The following is a 27,799-nucleotide window of genomic DNA, read 5'->3' on the forward strand; positions in this document are numbered from 1 at the left end:
CGAAGCAGTACTTACCGTTTTAGAGATAGATCTTCTCCGCCGCTTCCGGGTATGGTCTTCGGGACTGGGCGTTCCTATTTCATTGACAGGCTTCCGACGGTCGCATACATCGCGTCACGAGTAGCTGAAAGAAGCCGAACGTCTGTGCGGCTCTATACGGCGCCTGCGCACCGACGTTCGGCTACTTTCGGAATATCGTGACGCGATGTATGCGACCGTCGGAAGCCTATCAATCAAGTAGGAACACCCAGTCCCGCAGCCTATACCCGGAAGCGGAGGAGAAGATCGCTCTCTAAAACGGTAAGTACTGCTTTGATTTAAAAAAAAAAACACCCGATTCCCCTTGACAAAATGAGCCTCAATCTAATGTTAAAAATTAAGTTTTTGGGTGAACCTCCACTTTAAGTCCTGTACACACGATCGGATATCTGATGGAATCTAGTCCGATGTTTTTTTTTTCGTCGTATATCCGATGAAGCTGACTTTCATCAGTCATGCCTACACACCATCGGTCAAAAATCCGACCGTCTCCAAACGCAGTGACGTAAAACACTACGACAAGCTGAGAAAAATTAAGTTCAATGCTTCTGAGCATGCGTGGATTTTTGGCTGATGGACTTCCACACAGACGATCGTTTTTTTTCTATCGTTTTTTTATCCATAGGAAAAATGTAAAACATGTTCTATTTTTTTTTTTTTTTTTCAACCGATGGAAAACAAACCCATGGGGCCCACACACGATCGGTTTGACCGATGAAAACAGTCCATCGCTCCGTTTTCATCGGACAAACCTATCGTGTGTACAGGGCTTTAGTTGACTTGAATTCGATAAGATTATATACTGTAAGATTGTGGGCCTCAATCATTTATATAGACTGTTGTGTGTAACTGGCAAACTCCTTTCCAGGTCTGAGCTTGGAGGAGAAGAACCTTCTAGCACAAAGAGAGAAGGATAAGGGAAATGAGGCCTTCAAAAGTGGAGACTATGAGGAGGCCATATCTTATTACAGCAGGTAAGGCAGGAGATATTGTTTATATGGCACTGACATGTTACACATTACATCGATTCACATCAGTTCCTACCCCAGAGGACATAGCTCCCAACTGTCCCTGATTCTGAGGGACTGTCCCTGATTTGGAGCAATGTCCCTCTGTCTCTCTTTCCCCCTCATTTGTCCCTCATTTTGGTCTGATCTATGTAGTTGTATATAAAATGCACTTTTTATCTTTCAAAAAGTGTTTCCCAGTGCTAAACCTTTTATCCAATTTCTAAATTGCCGCATTTGTAAATTTTAAAAGCCAATATAAATGAATGTTGTTGATTCTTCAAAAATTTTTACAGTTTTATATCTTTATGTTTAAAGCCTGAAATGTGGCAAAAGGTCGCAAAGTTCAAGGGGGCCAAATACTTTCGCAAGGCACTGTATATAGGAGATGTGACAACATAACACTGTTTGGAGTATACTTATAAGAAGAGTCAAAATGTATGAATATGATTGTTTCCTTTTTAAATCTTCAGTTCGCTTTTGTAACATCAAAACTGTTGGCTTAAAAACATTCTCTATTGTAATTGTAAATAATGTATTCTTATTTTAGGAGCTTATCTGTGTTGCCCTCCACAGCCGCCTATAATAATCGAGCACAAGCTGAGATTAAACTGAAGAACTGGCAGAATGCATTCAATGACTGTGAGCAAGTGCTGAATTTAGAGCCCAACAATATAAAAGGTAAAGGCCAAACAGATGAGCTTAATTCCAAAAAGAATAGCAAAATGCAAAGCGCAAAGAAATGATTAAAGTGGAACTAAACTATTGATTTAACAGTTTTGAAAAACAGTTTTGTTCCCAAAATGTAACTTTCACCCAAACTGTAAGGCCTCATACACACGACCGTTTTCCTCGACAGAATCCATCAAGAAACTTGGTGGCAGAGCTTTTTTGCCGAGGAAAACGGTCGTGTGTATGTTTTTCATTGAGAAAACTGTTGAGGAACTCGACGAGAAAAAAAGAGAACAAGTTCTCTTTTTCCTCGTCGGGAGTCTCAATTTCCTCGTCGTGTTCCTCGTCGGGATGGTTTTCGACGAGAAACACGTTCGTGTGTATGCTTAGAAACCCGCGCATGCTCAGAATAAAGTATGAGACGGGAGCGCACCTTCGGTAAAAGTAGCGTTTGTAATGGAGATAGCACATTTGTCACGCTGTAACAGACTGAAAAGTGCAAATCGTCTCCTACCAAACTTTTACTTAACACGCAATAACATGAGATTAGCAAAAGCAGCCCCAAGGGTTGTGCCAGTGGAATCGAACTTCCCCTGCCGTTGTATGTGTTGTACGTCACCGCGTTTGAGAATGATGAGATTTGGTCTTGACAGTGTGTACGCAAAGAAAACTTGTCAAGTTTCTCGACAAGCCTAACAAGGAACTCGTCGAGGAAAACGATGTTTCATTTACAACGAGTTCCTCGGTCGTGTGTACGAGGCCTCAGACCAAAAAAATGTCTGGTGTCTTATTTATGATCACATGGGCAGCATCATGGCAGATGAAGACAAAAGTCCCCTTTTCTCCAATTTTTTTACAAACGGAGGACAAGATGGCAGCTTCCTTGGCTGAAAAGGATAAGAGGGTTTAGTTCTGCTTGAACTGGCCAGTCCACCCAAAAGTGATCTTTATACTAAATATGGAGCCTGGTGGGCTCGCCAATAGTGAGATCTCCCTGCCATATTTCCAGACTCTCTACCTGTCCATCTGGGAGTTTCTTTGTAGTTTTTTGACATGTGTTGTCCTTCCATGTGCTCCTTGCTGCCAAGGCCAGTTATAGGTTGGGGTGGTTGCCATTTGTTTATAAAATAGCTTTGTTAGAGTGGACTGAGCATTGTTGGAGCAGCGCATGCCACTAGAGGAAGAGTGTGACCTGCACAGAAAATGTTCATAAATTATTTAGCAGAGCAGCTTCCGAGTGCCAACACTTCTGGGGGTATCTGCAGCTTCAATAGTGACTGAATAGCGTTGTTGGCCCGGGACAGGAAGTAATGTTATAATCAATAAAACTAAAAGATCACCAGGTAATTCCTTTGCCATTGCTTAATCTAAGAACAAAGAGCATATTGCGTAATATACCTTGCATAAGATTTTTTTTTGGCGTGAGATTTACCCCAACAGCATCTACAAAAAAAAGTAATGTCTGTTTTAAGGTTAATTGCCCCTTTAACAGATCCAGCTTGCACATCATGAGTATTGGGTGTTAGGCCCCGTACACACGAGAGGATTATCCGCTTGAAACGATCCTCCGGACCGTTCCCGCGGATAAATCCTCTGGCGGATTTTGATCTGATGGTTGTACTAACCATCAGTTCGAAATCTGCGCGGAATCCATCCGCGGTGACGTGCGCGACGCTGGAAGATAAAGACTTCCACGCATGCGTCGAATCATTACGACGCATGCGAGGGAGAGGAGCTGACTAAGAAATTTTTATCCGCTGGAAATCCATCGGCCGGAAATATATCCGCGGAAAAATATCCGCTCGGACGTACACACCACCGGATCTATCCGCTGGAACTGATCTGCGGATAAATCCCAGCGGATAGATCGGGTGGTGTGTACGAGGCCTTATATATTATTAGTTAGATGAATAGAATAAGTGTGCTTACTGATACTACGTGAGGCTCAAGAATATTGCCTTCCCTATAAGAATAACTCTCAGTCCCCTGGGCATTGTCGCAGTGGTCCTCTGTCAGCGTACTGATACTTACACTATCTTGTCAAAAGTATTGGGGCACCTGCCTTTACACACACTTTAGTCTGTAGGGTTCAATATTGAGTTGGCCCACCCTTTGCATCTATAACGGCTTCAACTCTTCTGGAAAGGCTGTCTCTAAAGACGTGGATGAGCGAGTCTGGGGTGGACACTTGATTTGCCTGCAAAGAGTCCTGACATCAACCCAATAGAAAACACCTTTGGGATGAATTCGAGTGGAGACTACAAACCAGGCCTTCCCGTCCAACGTAGGTGCGTGACCTCACAAATGCGCTTTCTGGAAGAATGGTCAAACTTTCCCATAGACACACTCCTAAACCTTGTGGACAGCCTTCCCAGAAGAGTTGAAGCTGTTATAGCTACAATGGATGGGCCAACTCAATATTGAACCCTACAGACTAAGGCCCCATACACACGAGAGGATTTATCCGTTTCCGCGGATAAATCCTCTCAAGGATTTGTGCGGATTTCCATGCGATGGAGTGTACTCACCATCGCATTGAAATCCGCGCCAAAATCCTCTGGCGATGACGTGTCGCGCCGTCGCCGCGATTATGACGCGGCGACGTGCGCGACGCTGTCATATAAGGAATTCCACGCATGCGTCGAATCATTACGACGCATGCGGGGGATCCCTTCGGACGGATGGATCCGGTGAGTCTATACAAACCAGCGGATCCATCCGTTGGGATGGATTCCAGCGGATAGATTTGTTTAGCATGTCAGCAAATATTTATCTGCTGGAATCCATCCCAGGGGATAAATATCCGCGGAAAAAGATCCGCTGGAGTGTACACACCATAGGATCTATCCGCTGAAACCCATTCGCTGGGATTTTTCAGCGGATGGATTCTATCGTGTATATGGGGCCTAAGACTGGGATGTCATTAAAGTTAATGTGCGTGTAAAGGTGTCCCAATACTTTTGACAATATAGTATATGTGCCACATTCTGACCTGAAATAGACACAATTTCTCTTACCTAGCTATTGAACAGAAACTGGTTTTATTCTTTTTTTTCTATTGATAGTGCCTTTTGTTTGAGACAATATTTCCTCATGTATTCTTTTGTTTCTGCATTCATTTCTTCATTTTGTAATTGAATGAAGTTTTATAATGAAACATAATGAAACATACTGTAGTCTGGCTGTGGCTCTTTGTTAAGCTAAAATCAATCCCATCTATGTCTGACTTCATTAAAGCACTTTTCCTTAATGAGCTCTTAGAGCACCAATCTTGGCCAAGCCACGTTTCCGGTACCCTTTGCTCCCATAGCAGATTTCCATATATAGACACACAGCCCCAATTATCGGTGTATGAGAGCAGAGTTGTCTGTCTAGCTTATAGCAAGCAATCAAATTTTGTCGATGCTGAAAGAACGAAGGGCTGAATCTGGTTAGCTTCTATAAGCCACAGATTTTCTTTCAGCCATTTTGATAATGGACCTTTTTAAAAGGTTAGAAACTTTTCCTGCTTCATGTTTCAGAGATGGGTGCCATTAGGACAATAAACACAAACCCCCTTCTTGACTTCATCCACAAATGCTAACAAAATCACTGGATTTCTTAGCACCTTTTTCCACCAAGTTCTTCATAGAGCAGTTTTTCCCTACACAATGATCGATTATGTACCACCAGCATGACTTTTGCCATCTACTGTCAGTAATCCTGCTGTACAGTGTTTGCATGGACATCAAGGCTTGCAAATACTTTGTTCCATGGTATAAATCAGGGGTCTCCAAACCTTTTTAAACAAAGGGCCGGTTTACTGTGCTTCAGGCTTTAGGGGGGCCTGACTGTGGTCCTTGGGAGTACAAAATGTCCCTGTGTCAGTGGGAGTAAACAATACCCCATCATTGGTGTCAGTGGAAGGACTTGTGTCTTATCATTGGTGTCATTGGGCCCCATTGTTGGTGTCATTGGGAAGAATTTTGCCCACCGTTGGTGTCATTGGGAGGAACTGTGCCCCTGTTCTGTCAGATATGGAGACCCGGCAGAATTGGTAACAGAAGTGACGTCCCATCGCTGCCATCTTGCTACACCCCGCACTCCTCCATAGTAATGATACAATGAGAAGGGGGAAAGCGGACATCTTGTTACACCCACCGGAGTTTTGCATTTCACAATTATTTTTAACAGGAATAAATACAGTATTTGGAAATCGGACGGACTGTTTAGATGTTAAATTTTAAAATCAGCGGCAAACCTGCTGACCTCACAGGTTTGCTAATGTGACAGAACACCTCTGATTTTAAAATTTCAACATGTAAACAGTCCATCAGATAGTGGCCTGGATTCAAGAAGCAATTGCGCCTGTGTAACCATAAGTTACACAGCGCAATTGCTTACTTGCCACGGCGTAACGAATGCTCCTGATTCAGGAACCTCGTTACGCCGACTGCAGCCTAACATATGCGCGGCATAAGGCTCTTATGCCCGTTTATCTTAGGCTGCATTCTAGGTGGCGTTCCCGTTGTGCTCAGCGTATAGTATGCAATTTGCATACTAACGCCGATTCACAACGTTACGCGAGCCCTGCGTACGCAATTTATTTCGTTTCCGTACGGCGGTTTTCGCGTAAGGCTGCCCCTGCTACGTATACCCGTCGTTCCCGCGTCGCGAAATTTTAAATTTACGTATTTTGCGTAAGTGAATCGTGAATGGCGCTGGACGCCATTCACGTTCACTTTGAAGCAAATAACGTCCTTGCGACGTCATTTGCTGCAATGCACGTCGGGAAAGTTTCCAGACGGAGCATGCGCTCTACACTCGGTGCGGGAACGCACCTAATTTAAATGATTCCCGCCTCCTACGGGATCATTTAAATTGCGCGCGCTTACGCCGGGCATTTTGCTCGAGCGCCCACACAATTTACGGAGCTTCTGCTCTCGAGAATCGAGGGCAGCGCAAAAAAATTGCGGAGGCGCAGGGTGGAGGCGCAAAACGTTGCCCTGCGCCTCCGAAAAAAAAGCGCAATTGTTACTGAATCCGGGCCACTGTATTTAAGCATATAAGCTCCATTTTATGTTAAAAATAACTGTGAAATGCTAAACTCCGGTGGGTGTAACAAGATGTCCGCTTGCCCCCTTCTCAGTGTATCCTTACTAAGTGCAGGGTGTAGCAAGATGGCGGCCACAGGACATCAATTCTGACGGTTCTCCTAATCTGACGGAACACCCCATCATTGGTGTCTTTGGGCCCCATTGTTGGTGTCATTGTGAGGAATTGTGCCCTGTTATTGAGCCCCATTGTTGGTGTCATTGGGAGGAATTGTGCCCTATCACTGGTGTCATTGGGCCGCATATTAGTGTCGGTGAATATAACAGCAAGTGCCGGATAATAAAGGGCCACATCTGCCCCCCCCCCCCCCCCGGGCCACAATTTGGCAACCACTGGAATAAATCATCATGCTACCTCTGTACCTGGCTAGGATCCTCAGTCGCTAGAACAGTGGTTGTCAACTTATGAGCTATTGGGGGCCTCAAATGCAGCCCTTGACTTTACCAAAGGGCCACACATAATGCTCAATATATGCAGTGCTTGAGTGGACAGTCAGAAACTGTAGACCTAATAGAGGGAATGTGGGTTAGATAGTGTGGACATGATACATTGTTGGCTGGGGATATGCTGCAGAAGACAATACAAAACTTGGAACATATTACATTGGGGTAGTAGAGATCACTGTGATTACCATATTCAATTTTCCCACTACAGACTGTTGAGGCTTGAGGGCCGCAGATCAAATGCCAAATGGTTGGGCACCAGGGTGCTGGAGTCCATACTGACTTTAGTACAGCATTTCTCTGCTTTATTAAAGTGGAACTAAACTCTCTTAATCAACAATAACTATTTATTTTAACCCTTATGCTGCGAGCTTGGTAAATAGAATCAGAATTAAATATTGTTTGTGGTGCTCGGACACATTTATGTTCCTCTTTAAATCATAAATCCTGGTAGAATAAAAAAAAAAAAAATCTTAATTTTTTTTTTTTTTTTTAATTCCACTTGTGTAAGTACCTGACTGAGGGCCAGTTCGCACCTGACCCCATTAGGTAGGTTCCCATTGACCTTTGTGACTGGGATTTAAGTTATGACATCACCAAACGTTTACAGTTGTTCTCAGAGAAGAGGTCACATTTTCACAAAGGATTTATCTCACTTTGAAGATATTCCCTACTAAAATGGAAAACATTTTTTAGATTTAGATATCATAAAGTAGTGACAGCTATCAGGCCCGAGAGGGTGCACTGTAATTTAGTATACAGTGTTTTTCCACTTTTGCAGCCAAATTGGAATAATACCTTTTTATAATCGTTGCATTTTCCCATTCATATAGTAAAAAAACGGGATCGGGGTGGTGGATGGAGCCATGGTGAGATTGGGAAAATGGATGAACCCAGGTGGGATTGGGGTGGTAGATGGAGCTGGGATGGGATCAGGGTGGTGAATGGAGCCCAGATGGGATCGGGGAACGGATAGCGTCAGGATGGGATCGGGGTGGTGGATGGAGTCAGGATGAGATCAGGGGGGGTTGATGTAGCTGGGATGGGATCGGGGAAATGAATGGAGGTGGGATGGGATCGGTGTGGTGAATGGAGCCGTGATGGGATTGGGGGAATAGATGGAGCAGGCGTGGGATGAGAAGGGAGGTGGATGGAGCCGGGATGGGATCGGGGTTGTGGATGGATCCGGGAAGAGGTCATGGGGAAGGATGGGAACGGGATGGGATTGGAGGAATGGATGGAGCTGGGATGGGATTGGAGTGGTGGATCGCGCCGTGAAGGGGTTGTAAACCCTCAAGTTTTTTCATCTTGGTGCATCCTATGCATTAAGGTAAAAAAACACCTGGCAGTCACCGGCGCCCCCTCCTCTGTGGGGACGCGCTGTCTCTCTTTCTCCACTGGGTCCCGGCTCTTGATTGGCTAGATTGATGGCAGCGCAGCCATTGGCTCCCGCTGCTGTCAATCAAATCCAATGATGCGGGGGCGGGGCCGAGTCCGGCATTCGTGTCTGTGGACGCAAATTCTGGACTCGGGAGTGCGTCCGCAAGGTAACCCCTCGGGAGAGCACTTCTCCTAGATGGGTTATCTGAAGCGGGGAGGAGTCGCGAGAGCCGCCGAGGGACCCCAGAACAGAATGATCGGGGCCACTCTGTGCAAAACGAGCTGCACAGTGGAGGTAAGTATGACATGTTTGTTATTAAAAAAAAAAAAAAAAAAAAAAAAAACAATCCTTTGCAATCACTTTAATTGGTATGCAGTCATATAGGTCCTTGCACTACATTGTTGAAGGTAAAATCTAAAGGAAATTGTACAAGAAAATTGCATAGTGTATGGCCAGTTTAAGGGTCATTTTTTAAATAGTAATATTCATTTTACCACTCCAGCTCTTTTACGTCGTGCTACGGTCAACAAAAACCTTCAGAATTATCCGGCTGCCTTAGATGATTTGAAGATGGTCTTGCATCAGGAGCCAGACAATCCTATAGCTAAGGTAAAGGATTATTTTGCTAACAAAATGGGTATAATTTATTGTTTTTCCCGCATACATGACTTTAGATCTGACATGCAACTGAAGAAAGTTTTACTTTACTGTAGTTCAAGAGGAAGTAAACTTCCTCTGCAAACTTTTACCTATAGGTAAGCCTATAATAAGGCTCACCTATAGGTATTGAAAATATCTCCTGAACCTGTACAGTGTAGGAGATCTTTCCAGTGCATGCAGCTAGTGATATCACTGGTGCATGCGCTCTGAAGGAACAGCCCATGTGTGGTGTTCCCTCCGAGCCCGTCCCGTGAATGGCGGCTCTCATGCACATGCACGGGAGTGACGTCATAACGGCTCTGGCCAATCACAGCGCTGGAGCCCACGTACTTGGAAGAAGCTCTGGGAAAGATGTCGGCTTTGTTTTAAGGTAAGTATTTCATAATGCGCTAGTATGCGATGCATACTAGCGCATTATGCTTTTGCTTACAGGTTTTTTTTTTGGCGGTTTTTATTTTTTATTTTTTTTCAGATCAGTAAAATCAGTAAAAGATTAACTCTAAGATATAAATGCTTACATGGATGGCATCAAGTAGTTTTTGTAGCTCACTGGTAAATAGGTCATTATATGAATTTATTTTTTTACATTCAGCTACTATAAGTACCCGAATTTTATTTGGTATTTGCCTCTTGCAGTCCCCTTGCAGAATTACGAGTTAATCAGGTGTGCTGAACACAAATGTATTGCCAAAAAAATTGCTGATAGTAATAGATAGCAGAGCAAACAGAGAGGTAACCTCATTAGTCTGCTGCTGCTCTTTCACTGTCCAGTGAGCAGGCTGGGGTGGCATATTTACATTTCTGTATTACCAACTTGCTTTGCTGTGTGAGGGGGCTGGTTAGTTTTAGAACTGAAAGAAGAGTTGCACAAATCCTCTGGCAGGTATAACAGTTCCCATATTTGGATTTCAGACTGTGCCAGCGTCCCTTTTAACTGGGCTTGTATGCCTGGGGTTGGCACGGTCTGCCTGATCGTGTGGTCACATGATGGGGAGCCGGTCCCACTTGGTCCTGATCGTCTTTGACAGCTCGGTCTCTCTGCTGGGAGCATACTGTCAGCACAGAAACCTCTGACACATTTGTGTGGTGTGTAGAAGTTAAAGCCCACCATCTTTGCCATTGCTTATTTGCGTTACTTGGGCGATTTAAATTAGAGCCTCTTAGTATTAACAATAAAGAAATAGTAGCACCATCATCCTAAAAGTCAGTTAGAATAGAATTAGGACTTGGGGGACCCCGAGGACCCAAAAGACCAGGAGAGAGGGGGGCAAGAGGACTATATCGGTACTGTATAGAAAGGTAAACTCAGAGGGCCAGATTCAAGAAGCTATTGCGCCCGCGCAACCATAGGTTGCGCGGCGCAATAGCTGTTTTGCTCCCGCGTAGCGAATGCCCCTGATTCAGGAACATCGCTACGCGGACTGCAGCCTAGGATATGACAGACATAAGCCTCCTTATGCCTTCATATCTCAGGCTGCATTCTTGCGTTGGCCGCTAGGGGGCGCGGCCATTGTGATCGGCGTATAGTATGCAAATTGCATACTACCACCAATTCACAAAAGTTGCGCGGGCCCTGCGCACGCAAGGTACGGAGTTTCCGTACGGCGACTTTAGCGCAAGGTTGCTCCTGCTGTAGCAGGGGCAGCCAATGCTAAAGTATAGCCGCCCTTCCCGCTCGTGAAATTTAAATTTCACGTCGTTTACGTAAGTGAATCGTGAATGGCGCTGGACGCCATTCACGTTCACTTAGAAGCAAATGACGTCCTTGCGACGTCATTTGCCGCAATGCACGTCGGGAAAGTTTCCCGACGGAGCATGCGCTGTTCGCTCGGCGCGGGAGCGCGCCTAATTTAAATGATTCCCGCCCCCGGCGGGATCATTTACATTAGGCGCCCTTACGCCGGGCTATTTAGCATATCGCCCGCGCAATTTACGGAGCTACTGCTCCGTGAATCGCGGGCATTTCAAAATATTTGCGTGGGCGCAGAGCAAAAATCGTTGCCCTTTGCCCACGCAAATATTGCGTGGATCTACCTGAATCTGGCCCAGAGAGTATTAGGAGTTTCAAAGATATATATCAATTTATTAACATGGTATCAAAAAGACAAACATAGTCATAGAAAACATCAAAACAATAATACAAAACAATGAACATGTTGCGGGACCAACCAGACAAGTCACCGGGATAAAGTAGTCCCCAAAGGGAGAGTCACGGTGAAAGAGGAGGTCGCGCACGACGGGATCTTGACTAGTTTCGCGACTGAGTCGCTTCGTCAGGAGAATTCTAAAAATGATACATAGTTGTTGGCACAAAGGGCTATATATACATATGAGTAAACGTGCATAGGCCAATAAAGTGTCAACAAACAAGTATTGGAGTATCAAACATCTATAAATAAACATTACTTAGGGGAACAAGCGCTGTGTGGCTTACCTATGGAAAGAACACCAAATCGCTCGGAAGTCGCAGCCGACCACGGGAAAAACCTCCCACGGCGACCAAGGGGGACAACTGCGGAGGTGGGCCTGTTTAACTATATACATAGGTACATCCTAAGTAGAGACTGCAATATTATGTGACAAGGTGATAGTGGGGACGTGTCATCGTGGCAAATGTGAAAAAAGTCTAATAATAAGATAAGTGAGGGAACCATAAACACCGGGAAAGGGGGGGGGAGTGGCGGGGGACTTGGGCGACAAGGTTAACTTTGTATTTAGCCGTTTCCAAGGAGTTCAGCTTGAAATATAAATTTTGCGCATTTTTATACCTATTTCTGACAAAATGGATATCTACAGTTCTATGCTGGTTTACCTTTCTCTTGTTTGAATGAATCCTATTATGTACTGTCTTTTCTTTTCTGCCTTACTCCACAATAACCATTTCCATATTTTGTGCTAAATAAGCAGATGCTAAAGGAAAAGTCCTGGAAGTCGCACATCTCTGCAAAACCCCATAGGAAAGTGTATGACAGCCCAGGCTCCAACCAGGCCACACCCCCAACTCGTTTCACCCATAGAGCTTAGTCATGGGGATCCGCGCATTGGGGGTGTGGTCTGGTTGGAGTCCGCACCAGTTTCCATTAAATATCTAGAGTTACAAGCTCTTTCCTTGTCTTCACACCAAGCAGTTGCTACATAAGAGGACCTGTCAGAGCCTTGAGCGGCGCCTGTCAATTTAGTTTGTGTCACAAATAAGCAGCTAGATTTATACTATAAATATGTTTCTAAAAGAAAATGGGAAAATGCAGGAGCTGAGCTGTTTCCGTCATTTTGCAGCTGGCTAAAAAGCAAAACAAACTGATCTTTTTAAAATATATGGGCCATAACTGCTTTGTATAGTCTGTACTCAAGGCTGCTTGATGCTATTGGTTCTCTGTTTATCTTTCCCTTCTAGAAGGTTCTGGGTGAATTAGAAGAGCTGCTGCACAAAGAAAAAGAAGAAAAACCAAGGAGAGGCCACAGAGTAATCATTGAGGATGTAGAGGGTTTGGATGAGGAGGTCCAGGAGGATCCAAACCCCAGCAAAGGTAATCACCATATAGTTTATTATTATTATAATACAGGATTTATATTGTACTAACGGGTTGTGCAGCACTTTAAGAAATGGAAGCAGATAGTACAAGGAGAATCCGAAGGGCCTGCTTATTATAGCTTCCAATCTAAAAGATTTTATGCAAGAATAGATATAAATGGAAGCAGGCAGCACAGTTACAATACAATTCAATACAAGGAGAATCAGAGGTCCCTGCTCGTTAGAGCTTCCAATCTAAAAGATTTTATGCACGAATAGATCTTCCACAGTGTTGTACAATCAACAGACCAGATCTGAACCATAATGAGTATATGTGTACCTCTGATGCAGATGGCGTGACCAGCCAGATTTCCATTACAATTCTGTGTGTCCCCAACACTCCTGGGAACCTTCCAATAATCACTAAAGCCCTGTACACACGATCGGTCCATCCGATGAAAACGGTCTGATGGACCGTTTTCATCGGTTAACCGATGAAGCTGACTGATGGTCAGTCGTGCCTACACACCATCGGTTAAAAAACCGATCATGTCAGAACGCGGTGACGTAAAACACAACGACGTGCTGAAAAAAACGAAGTTCAATGCTTCCAAGCATGTGTCGACTTCGATTCTGAGCATACGTGGATCTTTAACCGATGAACGTGCCTACTAATGATCGTTTTTTTTCATGACACAGTGGCATGTTCGCTCCGTAAAATAGTGAACAGCTATTGGCGATAACGTTCTATCTTCAGTGACGTCAGCAGTTCTTTCCCAGTCCCAATTGGAACTCTGCATTGTCTTTGCCACTGATTCCCCATCAACTCCAGTTTTACCATTGCTGTGGATACTGAGGTTGCAAGGTTGGAGACAGTCCGGTTCAAAGGCCCTGGCTGGGGTTCAGCCGCAAGCCATTAAAGCTTATCTGTCTGGATCATCATCCCTGATGTCGATGGTGGTTCTAGTGTAAAGACCCTGGCTGGGGTTCAGCCGCAAGCTTATTATACTTGCCTTTTGGTAAGCGCACATCCTATTTAGTTTTATCACTGGTGGTGGTTATATTTTTGGTTCACTGCATTTTGCATTTTTGTTTTTATCACCATTATACTCCAAGCTATTTGAGGACTTTTGAATCTATCTGGACTATATAGCTTGGTCTTGCCAATTTTGATCATCAATTTCAAATCTTCACTTATTAGCGCAACTACAATCTTTTTTCTTATGTTTTTTTTTTCTATCGGTTAGGTATCCATCGGTTAAATTTAAAACAAGATTGCTTTTTTTTTAACCTATGGATAAATAACCGATGGGGCCCACACACGATCGGTTTGGACTAGGGCTGGGGAAATTAAAGATTAATTCCTTGATTAATCTTTAATTTTAATCAGTAACAGCCCTAGATTGGACCTATAAAAACGGTCCATCAGACCGTTCTCATCGGTTTAACCGATCGTGTTTATGCGGCCTAAGGCCTGGTTCACACCTTTTCAGGTTGCAGTTTGCATATTCCAGGTGCATTTTGCGTTTTTTCAATAAACGTTTTTGATCCATTAAAGTCTATGGAAACCAAAAGCCAGAAAAAAGTCCCTAGCCCTTTAAATAAAAGGCACAGATGTGAACGCGGCCCATAGAAAACCATGTTAAATGGACTGTAGTGTGTTTCTGCAGAACTAAAAAAAAGCACAAAAAAATGCATAGGTGTGAACCAGGCCTAATGGGTTTGATCGGACCTGATGGCCACTTTGGCATATTGAAGCCGAGGGCATTTCAAGTGACTCTACCATTGCCGCAGTCAAAGGGCAACTAAGTATTGCTTTTATTACTCTATTGCTACGGGTGCTCAGCTGGTGTCTCCATGATGGTATATTATGCTGTGTACATTCTAATATCTACAGTGACCTCTGATGAGAGGCTAATTGTTGCTTTCTGGGAAGTATAGATTTCCATTACAGCACATAGAGGACTTGCATTGCCATATATACAGATATATGAAATCACGAATACTTCCAGCACTCTTTATCCACATATAATATACTGTATGGAGTCCATAAGATTATATGCCCGTTTGCTATCCAGATCTAAGATTGTTGGTATTCCTTTTTACAGCCATTAAAGGATGCACATCATATATACTGACAATATTATATATACATATACAGATAGATCAAGTTTGAGTGATTGTGTCTCAATGGAGGTCAACTTGGGACTTGTAGTACTTTTCGTTATTACCATCAAAAGGCTAATGCTTTAATTGATCTGGCGAATATGTACTATTGATGAATACTTAGTATTGTGGATTATGCACATATTCAGTTGTCTGTACTTTACAGAAATAATATATGGATGTCATATACATGTATATTTATTTTTTATTTATTTTTTTTATTTATTTTTTATTTCTAGTTTCTCCTGGTGTTTTTTTTCCCTCCAGCGGGTGATTCATTTTTGTGGTTCCCTCTAGTGGGTTTTGATTTCTTTTATAAGTATATATCCCAATACTTTTGGTAATACAGGTGTGTGTGTATGTGTGTGTGTGTGTGTGTCTATATATATATATATATATATATATATATATATATATATACACACACCAAAAGTATTGCGATGCCTGCCGCCATTACACACACATGAACTTTAATGGCATCCCAGTCTTGGTCTATAGGGTTCAATATTAAATAAGCCCACCTTTCGCGGATATAACAGCTTCAACTCTCCTGGGAAGGCAAGGTTTAGAAGTGTGTCTATGGGAATTTTTGACTATTCTTCCAGAAGCGCATTTGTGAGGTTAGTCACTGATGTTGGTTGAGAAGGCCTAGCTTGCAGTCTGCGATCTAATTCATTCCAAAGGTGTTCTATCAGGTTGAGGTCAGGACTCTGTGTAGGCAAGTCAAGTTCCTCCACCCCAAATTCACTCATCCATGTCTTTATGGACCCTGCTTGGTGCACTGGTCTCAATCATTTGATGGGGGGATTATGGTGTGGGGGTTTTATTATCAGGGGTTGGGCTTGGCCCTTTAGTTCTAGTGAAGGGAACTCTTAAGGCGTCAGCATACCAAGACATTTTGAACAATTTGCACAAAGCAAGGTCCATAAACACATGGGTGAGCTTGTCCACATCCAGTGCCTGACCTCACAAATGCACTTCTGGAAGAATGGTCAAACATTCCCATAGACACTCCTAAACCTTGTAGACAGCCTTCCCAGAAGAGTTGAAGCTGTTATAGCTGCAAAGCATGGGCCAACTCAATAATGAACCCTACGGACTAAGACTGGGTTGCCATTAAAGTTAATGTGTGTGTAAATGCAGGCGTCCCAATGGTTTTGGTAATAAAGTGTGTGTGTATATACAGTATCTCACAAAAGTAAGTACATCCCTCACCTTTTTGTAAATATTTTATTATATCTTTTCATGTGACAACACTGAAGAAATGACACTTTGCTACAATGTAAAGTAGTGAGTGTACAGCTTTTATAACAATGCAAATTTTCTGTCCCCTCAAAATAAGTAAACACACAGCCATTAATGTCTAAACCACTGGCAACAAAAGTGAGCACACCCCTAAGTGAAAATGTCCAAATTGGGCCCAATTAGGCAATTTTCCCTCCCCGGTGTCATGTGACTCGTTAGTGTTACAAGGTCTCGGGTGTGAATGGAGAGTAGGTGTGTTAAATTTGGTGTACTGGTCACTGGAAGTTCAACATGGCACCTCCTGGCAAAGAACTCTGAGGATCTGAAAAAAATTGTTGCTCTCCTAAAAAATGGCCTAGGCTATAAGACGATTGCCAAGACCCTGAAACTGAGCTGCAGCACGGTGGCCAAGACCATACAGCAGTTTAGCAGGACATGTTCCACTCAGAACAGGCCTTGCCATGGTCGACCAAAGAAGTTGAGTGCACGTGCTCAGCGTCATATCCAGAGGTTGTCTTTGGGAAATAGACATATGAGTGCTGCCAGCATTGCTGCAGAGGTTGAAGGGGTGGGGGGTCAGCCTGTCAGTGCTCAGACCATACGCTGCACACTGCATCAAATTGGTCTGCATGGCTGTCGTCCCAGAAGGAAGCCTCTTCTAAATATGATGCACAAGAAAGCTCAAAAACAGTTTGCTGAAGACAAGCAGACTAAGGACATGGATTACTGGAACCATGTCCTGTGGTCTGATGATACCAAGATGAACTTATTTTGTTCAGATGGTGTCAAGTGTGTGTGGCGGCAACCAGGTGAGGAGTACAAAGACAAGTGTGTCTTGCCTACAGTCAAGCATGGTGGTGGGAGTGTCATGGTCTGGGGCTGCATGAGTGCTGGGGAGCTACAGTTCATTGAGGGAACCATGAATGCCAACATTTTACTGTGACATACTGAAGCAGAGCATGACCCCCTCCCTTCAGAGACTGGGCCGCAGTGCAGTATTCCAACATAACGACCCCAAACACACCTCCATGCTGACCACTACCATGCTAAAGAAGCTGAGGGTAAAGGTGATGGACTGGCCAATCATGTCTCCAGACCTAAACCCAATTGGGCATCCTCAAACAGAAAGGTGGAGGAGCACAAAGTCTCTAACATCCACCAGCTCCATGATGTTGTCATGGAGGAGTGGAAGAGGCGTCAAGTGGCAACCTGTGAAGCTCCGGTGAACTCCATGCCCAAGAGGGTTAAGGCAGGGCTGGAAAATAATGGTGGCCACACAAAATATTGACACTTTGGGCCCAATTTTGGACATTTTCACTTAGGGGTGTACTCACTTTTGTTGCCAGCAGTTTAAACATTAATGGCTGTGTGTTGATTTATTTTGAGGGGTCAGTAAATTTACACTATTATACAAGCTGTACACTCACTACTTTACATTGTAGCAAAGTGTCATTTCTTCAGTGTTGTCACATGAAAAGATGTAATAAAATATTTACAAGAATGTGAGGGGTGTACTCACTTTTGTGAGATACTGGGCTAGATTCACATAGATTAGTGGATCTTTAGATCCGCGTAATCTATGTGATTTACGATCCGCCGGCGCACTTTTGCGAGGCTAGTGCAGTATTCACTAAGCACTTACCTCCAAACTTGCGCCGGCGGATCGTAACTCCCCCGGCGGAATTCAAATTTCGCGGCTAGGGGGAGTGTACAATTTAAATCAGGCGCGTTCCCGCGCCGATGGCGATATTTCCCAGTGCGCATGCTCCAAATGACGTCGCTAGGACGTCATTGTTTTCGGCGGCAACGTAAATTCCGGCCATCCGTATTCCCGACCGACTTACGCAAACGACGCAAAAATTTGAAACTCTGCGCGGGAACGACGGCCATACTTAACATTAGCTACCCCTCATATAGCAGGGGTAACTATCCGACGGAAAAAGCCGAAAGCAAACGACGGAAAAAAAAAGCGAAGGGGCGGGCGTTCGTTTCTGGATTGGCGGAAATCGGAATTTGCATATTCCTCGCGTAAAAAAACGAAGCGACACCTAGAGGCCGGCGGGATATTGCAGCCTAAGATCCGACGATGTAAGTCACTTACGCCAGTCGGATCTAAGGGAGATCTATGCGTAACTGATTCTTATGAATCAGTCGCATAGATACGACGGCGTATCAGGAGATACGCCGTCGTATCTCTTTGTGAATCTGGCCCACTGTGTGTATATATATATGTGTGTGTGTGACAATATTGACAAATATTGTAGCAGAGAGTCGGAAAGAGTCCTGTTCAGGTTTTGTACACCTCCCAGACTCCTCTCATACAGGCTCAGGGATCTCTGATCCATGCTCCAGTCCGGATCTTGGTCCTCTTCCCTCAGGCTAATTTAAGCTCACCTGTGACATAGTCTTTGCTCTTTGCCTGGGAAGCAGACAACACTGGTCTGTGAGAGCAAAAGGTTGGTAAAAAGCTGTTGAGCTGTATCTTTGGAAGCTGACAAGCTGTAGTCTTGCTCAGACTGGTAGTTAGGACCTGTATATATTGTATAGTTAGAGCCGAGACACGGCTAGGTTTTTGTTTTGCTATTTTTGTTCCTATTTGTTTTCTGGAACGTTGTACAGCACTTGTATATAACGCAAATAAACACAGTGCTGTCTACTACCTCACTGGATTTTGTATCTGTGCCGAAAATCCCAGGGAGCTTTTTACCTGCTGTCTGTCCCCCAGGTTACATATGGTGAAGGCTGCGACTAGCTGTAGTAAGTTACTACTTTAAAGACCTGTACCTAGAGCAGGGGAGCCCAACCTTTTGAAGAGTGAGGGCTACATAACCAACTTGGTAACTGGTCGCGGGCCGCAATAAGTGGAGTGGACGGAAGACAGAATCCGTGTCCGCTCTGTATAGATCGGACACGGACACGGACACAGCCCACTCTACTCTGTGGGCCCTCCCATCCGACCCACCGAATGGAAGGGGACAGCCCTACGTTTTGGGAGCTGTGGGAGCGTCCCGACTCGGTCACAGTAACTGACTTGACAGAATTCTGGGCCAGCACCAACAATGTGGGTTAAAGGGGTTGTAAAGGTACAATTTTCCCCCCCCCCCCCTAAATAGCTTCCTTTACCTTAGTGCAGTCCTCCTTCACTTACCTCATCCTTCAATTTTGCTTTTAAATGTCCTTATTTTTAATGAGAAATCCTCAAGGCTTTCTCCCTGGTGTGGAGTGTCGTGCTCACCCCCTCCCTTGGCCTACAGGAGAGTCAGGACGCACACTAACACACCTTTCTCTATCTGCAACATAGGCCCAGATTCACAAAGCACTTATGCCGACGTATAACACTTTACGCCGACGTAAGTGCCAATATGCGCCGGCGTATGTGTGCGGCAGACCCACGAACCAACATGCGCCTAAAAATAGGCTACACCCAGCCGGCGTATCTTGCACACGCCGGCGTAGGGTGGGCGCACATATGGGCTGGGCGCATGGTGCCGCTCCCATTGATTAGCCATTCAAACATGCGAATGAGGGAATACGCCGATTCACGAAAGTGCGTGTGCCCGGCGCATGGTACGCGAGATGCGCGTAAGTTGTACGTCCGGCGTAAAGGTATTCCCCATACATGAGGTGCAACCCGGCAACAGACATGTACAGGTCCGCACCAGGGAACACAAGCCGGCGTATTTTGCGTTGGACGTGTGTCTGGGTGGGCGTACGTTATGTTCACGGCGTACGTGGTGATCCGACGTAGCTTAGGCAGTTGTGCCGGCGTGGTTGTGAGCAGGCGCAGGGGGCTGCTGTGTATGCGTCCACGTCACGGCGCATGCGCAGTTCGTGATACGTACCTGTCTTGCGCTCGGCCCATCATTTGCATGGGGTCACGCCCACTTCCTACGCGTGCGCCTTCGAAACCTACGCCACTCTGGCGCAGCGTTGGGAGCACTGGCTTGATGAATGCAATGCTTGCCTCTACGTTGGCGTGGCGTACAGTGTTTGCTCTACGGCGGCGTAATGTGCGCCTTGCTCTCTGTGAATCTGGGCCATAGTGTCCTGACTCTCCTGTAGTCCAAGGGAGGAGGCGAGCACGGCACTCCACACCAGGGAGAAAGCCTTGCATTACTGTGTGGAGTTACAGACAGAAGAAGAGGAAGTGAGGATTTCTCAGAAGAAATAAGGACATTTAAAAGCAAAATGGAAGGATGAGGTAAGTGAAGGAGGACTGCACTGAGGTAAAGGAAGCTATTTAGGAAAAAAATTGTACCTTTACAACCCCTTTAACCACTTCCATACCGGGCCTATTTTGGCACTTCTCTCCTACATGCAAAAATCATCATAATTTTTTTGCTAGAAAATTACTCCGAACCCCCAAACACTATATGTTTTTTTTAGCAGACACCATAAGGAATAAAATGGCGGTCATTGCAACTTTTTATCTTGCACAGTATTTGCGTAATAGTTTTTCAAACGCCTTTTTTGGGGGAAAAAACTGTTTCGTGAATTAAAAAATAACAAAACAGTAAAGTTAGCCCAATTTGTTTGTATAATGTGAAAGATTAATTTCCGCTGAGTAAATGGATACCTAATATGTCACGCTTTAAAATTGCGCACACTCAAAATTTCCATAGGCGTCGCTTAATTTTTTTTACAGGTTACCAGATTACAGTTACAGAGGAGATCTAGTGCTAGAATTGTTGCTGACGCTCTAACGCACGCGACGATACATGTGTGGTTTGAACGGCATTTACATATGTGGGCGGGACTTGCGTGTGTGTTCGCTTCTGAGCGCGAGCTACCAGGGATAGGGGCGTTTACTTTTTTTTTTTTTTACTTATTTTATTTTTACACTTTTTTAAAAAAATATGTTTTTATCACTTTTATTCCTATTACAAGGAATGTAAACATCCCTTGTAATGGGAATGGTTTGTGACAGGTACTCTTTATGGAGAGATGCGGGGTCAATAAGACCCCACATCTCTCCTCCAGGCTGGAAAGCATGAGATTGTGAAAAAAAATTCATGAATCTCATGCTTTCAGCCGCGATTGGGGCTTTGTTTGCATTCCGGTACCCAGGCATGACATCATAACATCGCGCCCGGGCCTCCGACAATCATAGAGATGTCTGGTGACCATCTGGTCACCAGTCATCTCTATGCCTCCCATCCGGCGCCGGCAGATCATTTCTCCGGGTCTCCAATGGCACGGGAGAGTCCAGAGAAGCACCGGATGGGAGGGGGGGGGGGGGGACGTTCCCTCCCGTCGCCTCCCGCCTATAAGAACGATCAAGCGGCGGAACTGCCGCTATGATCGTTCTTATGGTGCATCAGATCGCAGGCTGAAGAGATGGATATCTGAATGATGCCTGTAGCTGCAGACATCTTTCAGATATCCCCACTGAAAGTACAGGACGTCATATGACATCCTTGGGCGGGAAGTGGTTAAGGAGCCTCTCCTCTCTGGGTTCCCCGGGTTTTCCTTTTCAGTTATGGCAGGAGAACTGGAGGACCCTGAGGAAGTCTCCAAAACCAGTGAAGGTGGACAGCTGTCTGCTGACTCTGAGCCTACGTCTGAGTTTTCTGACCTTAATGTGAACAGGGAAAACTTTGGTACCGAACAGAGAAAAGACCCTACCCTTGCCAGGGTCTGGGAAAATATAGTAGTGATTAATGATGTACCTGTCGAACCAGGGGACAGGCCCTGTTTTCCTTATTTCAGCAGCAATGAGGATTTACTGTATTGTGTGTATCATGTCTATAAAAAAAATGATGAAGTTGGTGGTCCATAAGCCATACAGATGGATGGTGTTGTAACTTGCCCATGGGCACTTCCTAGGAGGTTTATTTAGGGGTTGAGAACACCACTGAAAAGGTGTTGTGCAGGTTTTACTGACCCGGGATACAAAAAGATATTGAGAATTATTGTCAATCCTGTCTTGTGTGTCAAATGTCGGCCCCACTACCCCACTTCTGAAGTCCTTTATTGCCCTCACCAGTTATTGAAGTGCCCTTTGAGATAATCGCCATTGACCTTGTGGGTCCACTCCCTAAGTCTGCCCAGGGTCATCAGCATAGTCTTGTATTCATGGATTATGATACCTGTTACCCCAATGCAGTTTCTTTACGCACTGTGTCTTCTAAGAACATTGCCAAAGAGCTGTTCATGGTGTTCAGTTGTGTTGGGATCCCTAATGAAGTCCTTACAGACCAGGGCACCCCATTTATGTCACAGATAACTAGGGAATTGTGCAAGTTATTTAAGATGACGCAGTTACGAACCTCCGTGTATCACCCTCAAACTGATGGCTTGGCCCCTCTCCGTGTTTTTTCAGCTGAGGTCGCGATTCCAAACACCCTGTCATATTCCCAAAAACAGGGAGCTAGAGATTTCCTGATAAGGAATAGAGTGAAATTTTCAGCGTTACCTGGTACAACTTCAATGGTTCAGCATGACATTGTTACTGAACCTGGAGTCCGTGTCAAGCTCAAACCATACCGAATTCCTGAAGCTAGAAGAAAGGACATTGGTGATGAAGTTAACAGGATGTTGGACCAAGATGTTGTTGAGGAATTCAATAGTGACTGGCCTAGCCCCATCGTGTTAAGGCCCGTACACACGATACGAAAATCGAATGGTACAACGAGCTGTCTGCCGATTTTGGGATCGTTTAGTACGGTGCTTTGTAATGGTGAAATGGACCTCAGTAGCAGAGGAATCTTTCCAAGTCTGAAGAAGGCTCTTTGCGCACAGCCAGTAACTGTACTCCACCCGATTTCAAAAAATACTTTTTGGTTCAGACGGATGCGTCTGTAGGTATCAGGGCAGTATTGTCACAGGTACACAATGGGGAAGAACACCCTGTGGTGTACCTAAGCAGAAAGCTCAATGAAGAAAAGTATGCAGTCGTTGAAAAGGAATGTTTTATCCATGAAATGGGCCCTCAACGCGCTAAGGTACTATTTGTTAGGGCGCCAGTTTGAGTTAATAACTGACCATGCTCCCCTGAAATGGATGGCCCAAAAGAACGACTAATAGACGGGTGAACCGGTGTTTTTTGGCTCTACAGGATTACTCCTTCACACAGGCCAGGTGTTGAGATGGGAAATGTAGATGCCCTGTCCCGTGTTTACTCCTGTTGGGCCACAGGTGTTCCAACCCTGGGGAACGTCCCAGAGAGAGCCGGGAAGAGTCCTGTTCGGGGTTTATATGTCTCCCAGGCTCCTCTCATATACATTCAGGGATCTCTGATCCATGTTCCAGTTCGGATCTTGGTCCTCTTCCCCCAGGCTAATTTAAGCTCACCTGAGACATAGCCTTTGCTCTCTGCCTGGGAAACTCCGATAACGCTGGTCTGTGAGAGCAAAAGGTTGGTAAAAAGCTGTTGAGCTGTATCTGTGGATAACAAGATATAGGCTTGCTCAGCCTGGTAGTTGGGGTCTGTATTGTATAGTTAGAGCCGCGACACGGTTAGGTTTTTGTTTTGCAATTTTTGTTCCTACGGTATTTGTTTTCTGGAACACTGTACAGTACCTTTTTTTATATAGACTTGTATATAACACAAACACTGCACTGTTTTGTCACTATCTCACTGGATTTGGTATCTGCCTGAAAAACTGCTCATCCCAGGGAGCTTTTGTACCTGCTACCTGTCCCCCAGATTACAAGATACACATATATTATTTATTTATATATATATGTGTGTGTGTGTGTATGTGTATGTGTGTGTGTGTGTGTATGTGTATATATATATATATATATATATATATATATATATATATATATATATATATATATATATATATATATATATATATATATATATATATATATATATATATATATATATATATATATATATTATATTCCGTAGGGCAATGGACAGTGTCAGCAGAACTGTTGATGGTGTCAGTGGGCAGGGAATGTTGCCAGTAGTTTATTTTTATTTTATTACTTTTTAAATGTATTTTTTATTTTTTTACAATAATCTTTTATTTTATTTTACAATTTTTTAGGAGCACCATTGGGGGGGGGGGGGGGGGGCTTTGGTGAGATATCAGGGGCCTAAACAGACCCCTGATATCTCACTTTTGAGACAAAGGGGCTGAGAACAGAGATTCCCAAGTCCCTTTCTCTGCAGCCAAGGGGCAGGGGGAATCTGCGCAGCACAGGGTGATTAGGGTGTGCCTGGGCACACCTGGCACACCCTGTGCGCACGCCTATGCCTGAACCTCTGAAAGTCCTCACTGGTAGAGCAGCCTGAAGTATAGCCCACAGATAACAAATTCTTAAACCTCCTTCTGTGCAGTAAAACCGTATACTAAATATTGCTTCCCAACTATTGTAGAGCTTACCACTGTAATTATTTTGCTTAATCGGTTTTGTCTTTGCTATAAAAAAAATAATCTTGTAGTTTGCTCCACTATGACAATAGTAAGTGTTTGTGTTGCCTCCAGCAGGTGTAATAATATAAAAAAACGGGAATCTTAATGATATTATTCATATCAAAGTCTCCCTTTGGAAACCTTGAATGGTTCAGCTGGCATTCACTTATCTTGCACATGTAATAAGCTCACGCCGAACGAGATTAGCATTGGGTCTTAATGAGATTCATGTTCACGTGGGGCCACAGTGACGTGTGGAGCTCTAGTTACAAAGCAACTGACCTCTCTTTAGTAAAGCACTGCAGTGTGCAGTGACTGTACAAAGTGCAGTTACCTGTAGCAGCTGAATTCAGATTTAATAAAGTGAGCTTAACACAAACCTGTAGGGAGAGTATGGAGTTGCCATTGCTAACCCCTTCATGCAAATGTTAGTTTCTTGGCTATCCCTGCTGACCTCATCCTGCCAAAGCTCAGTTCCTGGGCGATCCGACGGCTTTAATACTATTTGTCTCGCTGACTCAGAGCGAGTCTGCATGTTCTGTACTCAGTCTGGCTTCACCTGTTGCAGCTCAGAGACTGAAGTCAGAGGCAGCCAGGCCCATAGCATTTCTTGAAGTATGGCATTCCCCAGATCTCTCTTAGATCAGGTTTACTTAAACTTATTGCACTAAAGGCTTGTGCATAACGGATAAAAATTATATTTATAATGCCGCATACACACGCTCTGAATTTTCAACAAATGTTCGATGGGAGCTTGTTGTCGGAAATTCCGACTGTGTGTAGGCCCTATCGGACATTTGCTGTCAGAATTTCCGACAACAAAAATTTGAGAGCGGTTTCTCAAATTTTTTGACAACAAAAGCCGTTCTCGTAAATTCCGAGCGTGTGTGGACAATTCCAACGCATGCTCTGAATCAAGTACGAGATGGAAGCGCTCGCTCTGGTAAAATAGTAATGGAGATGGAACATTCATCGCGCTGTAACGGACTAAAAAACTCGAGGCTGAAAAGCGCGAATCGTCTTCCACCAAACTTCTACTAACACGAGATTAGCAGAAGGAGCCCAAAGAGTGGCGCACTTGGTATTGAACTTCCCCTTTTATAGTGCCATCGTACGTCACAGCGTTCTTGGCGATTGGAAATTCCGACAACGTTTGTGCGACCGTGTGTATGCAAGACAAGTTTGAGCCAACATTCATCGGAAAAAAATCCACAATTTTGTTGTCGGAATGTCCGATCGTGTGTACTTCGCATTACTCTAATAAAAGGGTGTACAGTAGCAGATCTGTATAATTCCAGATAACTTGTATTAGTCCATAATGTCAGGCAAAAGTGAATGTGAATTTTGTTAATTGCTTTAAAACTTTGACCATCACTGTTGGGTAACACATTCAGTCTGCCTCTGGACCTGATCTGAAGGGGGGTACTGTATATAAGTGTATAGGTTGCCAGATCCCTGGCAGAGTCTGGATCTTTGTGCTCCCTGTGATTTGTCTTCTAGCTCTGCACTCCACTAGTCTCCCTGTTCTCTCTTTAGGCTTCTCAGGACACTGATGTATCTCTGATGCCGCGTACACAAGGTCGTTTTTTGTCTTGTAAAAAAACGTTGTTTTTTATCATGATAAAATACAAAGTTTTTCAAACTTAATTTTAAAAAAACGACGTTTCCTACACACCATCGTTTTTTCAAAATGCTCTAGCAAAACGCGGTTACGTACAACACGTACGACGGCACTCTGTTCCATTCAAGCTCGCGTCATAACTTGCTTCTGAGCATGCGTGGGTTTTAAACGTCGTTTTAGCCCACACACGGTCATTTTTTATGACACAAAAAACGACGTTTTTCAGAAGACATAAAACAACGTTTTCCCCACACACGGTCATTTTAAATGACGTTTTTAAAAATATTGTGTTTTTTTCATCACAAAAAACCGACTGTGTGTACGCGGTATTTAGGTTTTGTGGATCGCAAAGAACAAACGCCTGCGATTTAAAATAAATGGTTCATGGTGTGATCCAGATATAATTATATTAAGCCACAAAATGTTTAAAGCAACTATTTTCCCCCCAACTTGTTTGATCTTATTTAAGACTTATCCGAGGGTGCTTTATACAAAGATGACTTATAAATGGTTGCTGTGGGTTATCATACTTTAAACATAGCCTCTGAATGAACCTACTGGGCTAGATTCAGCAACGATTTACGCCGGCGTATCCATAGATACGCCGCGTAAATTCAAAGCTGCGCCGGCGTATCTTCTTTCTGTATTCAGAAAGCAAGATACGCTGACATTAGCCTAAGATACGACTGACTGGCATAAGTCTCTTATGCCGTCGTATCTTAGGGTGCATTCTCACGCTGGCCGCTAGGTGGCGCTTCCGTCGTTTTCGGCGTAGAGTATGCAAATTACCTAGTTACGCCGATTCACAAACGTACGTGCGCCCGGCGGTAGTTTTTTACGTCGTTTGCGTAAGGCTTTTTCAGCGTAACGTTGCTCCTGCTATTAGGTGGCGCAGCCAATGTTAAGTATGGACGTCGTTCCCGCTTCGGAATTTGAATTATTTGCGTTTGCGTAAGTCGTTCGCGAATAGGGCTGGACGTAATTTACGTTCACGTCAAAACCAATGACGTCCTTGCGACGTCATTTGGAGCAATGCACACTGGTATATGTACACGGACGGCGCATGCGCCGTTCGTAAATCTCGTCAGGTCATCACATATTGGCATAAAACACGCCCCCCCCCTTCCACATTTGAATTACGCGGGCTTACGCTGGCCCCATTTACGCTACGCCGCCGCAACTTACGGAGCAAGTGCTTTGTGAATACTGCACTTGCTCCTGTAGGTTGCGGCGGCGTAGCGTAAATACGATACGCTGCGCCGCCGTAAGAAGGGGCGCAGCTACCTGAATCTAGCCCATTGTATTTGCTGGCGTATAAAACTACCTTTTACACTTAAAAAAACTGGCCAAAAAGCAGGGGTCGTCTTATACTCCGGGTCAGCTGCTTGGATGCCTGCTGGATGTGCGGTAATACTGTACGCAGTACATACAGTATATACCGCTTAGCCAATCCCGGTGAGCGATGTATTCAAATTAATTCAGAGCCTGCTCAGATTGGAGTAACTACCTCTGCCAATCCGAGCAGGCTACATACAGTAGCCTGCTGGGATTGGCTTTGAGAGTCAGAGAGGTGTGGGCTTATGATGTT

At 44.4% G+C, this 27,799-nt stretch overlaps 1 protein-coding gene across 1 annotated transcript in view; it reads left to right on the forward strand.

The window, feature by feature from the left end:
- The window catches only part of SPAG1 (sperm associated antigen 1), a 148,216-nt gene that overhangs the window by 20,049 nt on the left and 100,368 nt on the right, over positions 1–27,799 (forward strand). Inside the window, exons 7-10 of the mRNA XM_040354781.1 lie at positions 908–1,013; positions 1,597–1,727; positions 9,139–9,245; positions 12,691–12,823. Of these exons, the coding sequence (XP_040210715.1) occupies positions 908–1,013; positions 1,597–1,727; positions 9,139–9,245; positions 12,691–12,823 (477 nt within the window). The remainder of the gene's footprint in view (positions 1–907; positions 1,014–1,596; positions 1,728–9,138; positions 9,246–12,690; positions 12,824–27,799) is intronic.

This window comes from Rana temporaria, chromosome 5 (genome assembly GCF_905171775.1).
Source record: "Rana temporaria chromosome 5, aRanTem1.1, whole genome shotgun sequence".
Lineage (NCBI taxonomy): Eukaryota > Metazoa > Chordata > Amphibia > Anura > Ranidae > Rana > Rana temporaria.